General features: G+C 40.4%; 1 protein-coding gene and 1 long non-coding RNA gene across 2 annotated transcripts in view; one reads left to right on the top strand and one right to left on the bottom strand.

Moving 5' to 3' along the window:
- The window catches only part of nkx2.3 (NK2 homeobox 3), a 2,845-nt gene extending 1,662 nt beyond the window's left edge, over window positions 1-1,183 (bottom strand). Inside the window, exon 1 of the mRNA XM_014023567.1 lies at window positions 522-1,183. Coding sequence (XP_013879021.1) covers window positions 522-906 — 385 coding nt within the window. The 5' untranslated portion in view covers window positions 907-1,183. The remainder of the gene's footprint in view (window positions 1-521) is intronic.
- A 64-nt stretch (window positions 1,184-1,247) lies between these two features.
- Window positions 1,248-5,295, top strand: part of LOC106528466 (uncharacterized) — a 5,166-nt gene continuing 1,118 nt past the window's right edge. The window contains exon 1 of the long non-coding RNA XR_001311507.1: window positions 1,248-1,359. This is a non-coding gene — a long non-coding RNA (uncharacterized LOC106528466). The remainder of the gene's footprint in view (window positions 1,360-5,295) is intronic.

Genomic DNA, 5,295 nt, shown 5'->3' with positions numbered 1-5,295 from the left:
CACACACACACACACACACACACAAATGAAAAAAAATTGTCATTACATAAGGTAAAACACAAGTTTTTTACATATTGAAAGTATTGACTTTATTTTTTTAATCTGCCAATTAAAAACATTGCCTAATAATTTGTAATTTAAAGAAGAAAATTTTCACAGGAGTTTCTGTGGACGTGTACATATAAGTCCACACTTAAACATTTTAATTGGAAGCCCTAAGAACAAATTTCAACATCTTATTATCAACCAAATTTTTCATCCGAGGTGTGGATCTTGTTTTAAGTGCAAATATAATCATCTAAAATATTTTTTTATATTAGCACATTTGGTGAGCATTTGTTTTATTATTCTCAAATTAACAAATTCAATCCAAATTTATTATTAGTTTAGTGTCAGATCATGCTGTTTCTATATTCAGGTTTTTTAAACTTTACTTAACATCACGACTAATATGAAACCAATTAGCAGTCCATCTGCTTTCTCTTCTGTCAAAGCACATTAAAAATTAAAGTGTTCCTCACTGCTGTCAGGCTCCTCCGGCTCGGCCTCCAGCCGCAGGTCTGCAGGGTGGCTCTGAGTCTGAACCGAGTTCCCGAACACCTCCACCGGTAATCCGGCCTCAGCCAGCCGGTCCTGGACGCTCAGGGCGCCGAGGAACGACATCCTCTCCTCGCTCTCCGACAGGCAGGAGCTGATGGGACTCGGGCTGTCTCTGCCCGCCAGCATGCAGGAGGGCGGTGAGTGCGAGCCGAAAGCCGTCGGCTGCTGCTGCAGCGCGCCGGACATCCCGAAGCAGGAGATCAGCTGGAGCTGGTGCTGCTGAGACTGCTGCTGGAGCTCCAGCTTCAATATATCCTTCACGGAAAAGGGCGTGGTGGAAGAAGCTACGACCGGACTGGGAATCATCGTCGCCACCAGCGAATGACAAACAAAATGGTCACCAGAAGCAGAAATCAAGCGATTGGTCTCCGCGCTGCGCGTAAAAGCACCCCAGAGCCCGTGCGTAAAGGGGGAAAGGGCTCGCGCTCTGCTTGTTTTTCAGGCGGATGGAGGAGGGCTGGCTGGCGTTCAGCTGTGACATGCCTCTCCCCTGGCGCAGCGTCTGCGTGTAGAGAGGGCTGGGAGAGGGAAACAGAGAGAGAGAGAGAGGTCGATCCTGTTTGGTTGGCTGAAATCAGTTATCTGGCGAAAGAGCTGTGTCAGCCAACGTGCTGCCCTCTCCCTTTCAGTGACGTCCGGCCGCGGGGGGCGGGGCTCACACGGTCTATCCTTCTGGGTCTACCTGCGTCAGGAAGACTTCTAATTTATGAAAAGTTATTGACGCCATCGACTTCACTCGAACTGATAAAAATATTGAAGGTAAGGAAGATTGATTTATTTTTTTGTGTGTTTGTTTGTGTTTTCTTGACAGCAGGGAAACGACACAATTCAGTGAGTTTAATTTAATGTCACCTTTAAAATAAATGTTTGACATTACCCGGAAGCTCTGTTTGAGCGTGTTTTTTATTTTTATTTTTATTTTCTGGATGGTCTGATAATTACCAGCTTCCCCTCATCAGGTGCTTTTAAGATAAGCCACATCTCTGTTTCCTGTCTCAGAAATCCATGGATAAGATAATCCTCAGTGACTCTGAGATTCGTCTGAAACCATCCAGGTTCATCCAGTGCGTCGCTGTTGGTTTTTCCATCATTTCTAATCTAAACTGGGTTTCATGCAAATTTTTCCACCAGAATCTGACCTCAAAGATGGYATGAAGTCAATCTGAAACATTTCCATAAACTCAGACAAAAATCATTCAAATGAAAGTGCTGTGTTTAAAACATATTTCTGCTTCCCGCGGGAAGCGTTTATCACAGCACACTTTACTTTTTCACAAGTTTTGAAGGTTTTTATTACTAACAATTTTACTCGAATGGCTCCGTTTTTTATATTACTTTCACTAAATTTTAGAACAGGAAATAGATTTCTAATCAAAAAGCTTTTTAAATTAATAAAATTTAAAATTGTTTTTCTAAGTAAGCTTTAATTTTGCTGTTTTCTGACAACTAAAAACAGAAGCTGTTCCACACTTGTTTACAGCTGYATTTTTTCCCACCAAACGTTTCGCCCGTCTTAATGACCAAATTAAAATACACATAGATAATAGAATATATATAGATAAATAAAAGATAGAGAACAAATGTCCGAAGTTAATTAATTTGTTTTTGTTTTTTTTACATTCACCGAAAAGATCAGAATATTTTGAAGCTCATTTATATACTAGAATATATATAGATAAATAAAAGATAGAGAACAAATGTCCGAAGTTAATTTATTTCTTTTTGTTTTTTTTTACATTCACCGAAAAGATCAGAATATTTTAAAGCTCATTTGCATACTTTTTAATTCAGTTCAAAACTCTTACAGCTTTTTATTTGTTTTAACAAATGATCAACAATGACCCTCCGTTTATTATTCAAGTTACAATTCTAAACTTGAACTGATAATTACTGAATCTGTCTTCAAGAAATAAAGTTGCTAAATAAAATATAACAATGCGTGTTGGCACTTTTACGCAACTCAATAATGTTATAAATGGACACTTTATCTACCACTAAGAATAAAAAGAAGAGTAATAAGAATCAGTTATTTGCTGGTGAAACAGGACACCTCTCATCCTCTGGTCGACTATCTGTGTCCAAGTGCAGCAGGCGCCAGAGTCTGAAGGCCTTTTGCTCTTAAACCGCGTGGAAAGAAAAGGAGAGAATGTGTTCATAATCTCATCCGCTCCCCATCAGCAGGACAATGTTTAGATTAGTGAACCATCTTCTCTTCTCCTTGAAAATAGCCATTTAGGAAGGCGGGGGGTAGCTAAAGAAGCTTATTTTTAGTTCATGTTAAAATGCGCTTTTACGCACTGGAGTGCGTCATGGTTAGACGCAACTAAACACTTCCACTTTTTTGTGATTTTATGAAAACTTTATATTTATTTGGAAGTTACTTTTTGTCCGGATTCTGTGATTAAATCRTAGCTTAAAAAACATACCAAAAGGCACCAAATCTGATCAATAGGTAATTTATTCGATTATTAAAGCAACAACCAAGCACAACAGCAAATAAAGATTTTTTTATTAAGTCAAAATTTATTCTGGTAAAATATATCTATATTGTATATTTTAAAGTGATTGCGAGCAAATCTCGAAGAGAGCTCGTGTCAAACCGCGCGTGGACACTGCGTCACGGTTCACAGCCTCCATCAGCTTAATGGCTCACTTAGCTTTCAGCTCCAAACGTGCACGTACAGGCGCGCAGCCTGTCGAGCTCTAAACTGACCATCAACACCACCACCACCACCACCACCACCAACATCATCATCATCATCATCATCATCATCGTCATCATCATCATCATCTTCGGGTGGTCTTCGCGTGCCATCGTCAGCCCGAAAGCGGGCCAAGCAGAGGCGCGTGTTTACGCGGAGCGGAAGGGTCTGTTTCCTGCCCGTAACAAAACCCAGACTCTTTAAAAAGTGTCAAGGAGCTCCGCGGTGCTGAGCGCGACCCCCCCACTCCCCAATTTATCATGCTCATTTCAGGACCGTGGTCGATAAGCGCAGGACCCTCACCAAGGTCAGGGCGCGCGCACGGACAGGCTGCGCGCCTCTGAATAGTCCTGAAAAACGACCTGAATATGCGTAAGGGATGACTCTCAGCCACTATCACCAAATATTAGGCAGATATCTGTTAAACTGACTGAMTTTTAGTCWTTGTTGTGTTTTTGAAGGTCAGTGGTGGCCATCTTGAATCAGGAKGACTCCAAAAGTTAATCAGTTKATGTTTATTCTATGAATAATTTTGGAAAGTTTCATCTATTCTGTGTTTTATGATCTATTTTGCTAACAGCAGATTCATGAATCAGGTTTACTTTCACCTTTTCTGCATCTGGCAATAATAACATTAAATATATCTTAACAAGTTTGCATGAATTGGAATCTCATTCATTTATCTTCCTTAAGTTTCTTTGAGGTCTATAAGTTACAGTTTGCCAGGCAGTGCTCAACATGTCTCCTCTTGTTTGGTTCCGTTGCTCCATATCTCTGTTAGGCTAAAAGCGCTACAGTTGCAGGTGGATTGTCATTCCTGCAGAAGGCCCAGAAAGCCAATCTTTTTGGCGGGGTGTTGATCAATCTGCAAAATAGAAGATTTCAGAGCTCAAAGTGCAAACCTAAAACTAACGTTTTGCACAATCTCATGAAACAGTGTAGGATGTGGGGAGGTGGTGGCGCAGAGGGTATAGCCGATCGGAAGGTCGCTGGTTCGACTCTCCAAACCAACCAGCCCCACCCTGAGCCCCTGAGCAAGACCCTTAACCCCCCCAGCTGCTCCCCGGGTGCTGTAATTGGCAGCCCACTGCTCCACATGTGTGTTCACGTGTGCGATGGGTAAAATGCAGAGACTTAATTTCCCCACCAGTGGATCAATACAGTAGATGAAAAAAAGATGTCATGCTCAGAGTTACTCTCAGCTACAAACACATCAAATTTTAGCTCAATATCTGTGAAAGTGACAGATTCATAGCCATTTCTTGCATTGCTAACGTGGAACGGCTATGATAGATTAATTCTAAAAGTTAATCAGTTTTAGATGTACACTCAGTTATCACTTTGAGAAAGTTACGTTGAAATCCATCCAGTGGTTCACCAGATATTTTGTTAACAGGCAAACAGGTTTGACTGAAATAATTAACGCTATAGTTTCAAGCAAAGATCTTGTTCAATAAATAGTGCTTAGAGTATGTGTTGAGACTGGCTGTCAGCTTCAACAGCTCCAAATTTTAGCACAATATCCGTCGAATTGACTGAATTGTAGCCATTTTTGTGTTTTCTAAGGTCAGTTGGCTGTGGTGACCATTTTAAACTGGTTTCGCTAAAAAGTTTGTCGGTTATAAATGTGCATCCGACGATTATATCATAAAAGCTTTGCTAAAATCAATGCAACAGTTTGTGAAATATTTTGCTAACAGACAAGGTTCAAGTCAAAATTTAAAACAAAAAAAATTTAATTTAAACTTTGTGCATTTTGYAAGTGGTCAAAACTAAAACATCCATTTTTAGGTGAGCAGTTGTACAGTTTGTTGAWATTTAGACACTTAATGTGTTTTTTAAAGTTAGTTGGCTGTAGCAGTTATCTTGTATTGGGTTGACTTTGAAAGCTAATGAGTTGGTGTGTGAAAGAATCGCTTTTCGCAAAGTGTCTTCAGTCGACTCAAATGTATTTGCACTCAACTTCTGGGTCATCTGACAGGGTGTGATACCT

Source organism: Austrofundulus limnaeus, unplaced genomic scaffold, assembly GCF_001266775.1.
Source record: "Austrofundulus limnaeus strain Quisiro unplaced genomic scaffold, Austrofundulus_limnaeus-1.0 Scaffold0, whole genome shotgun sequence".
Taxonomy (NCBI): Eukaryota; Metazoa; Chordata; class Actinopteri; order Cyprinodontiformes; family Rivulidae; genus Austrofundulus; species Austrofundulus limnaeus.
This window is presented reverse-complemented; position numbering and strand designations above follow the sequence as displayed.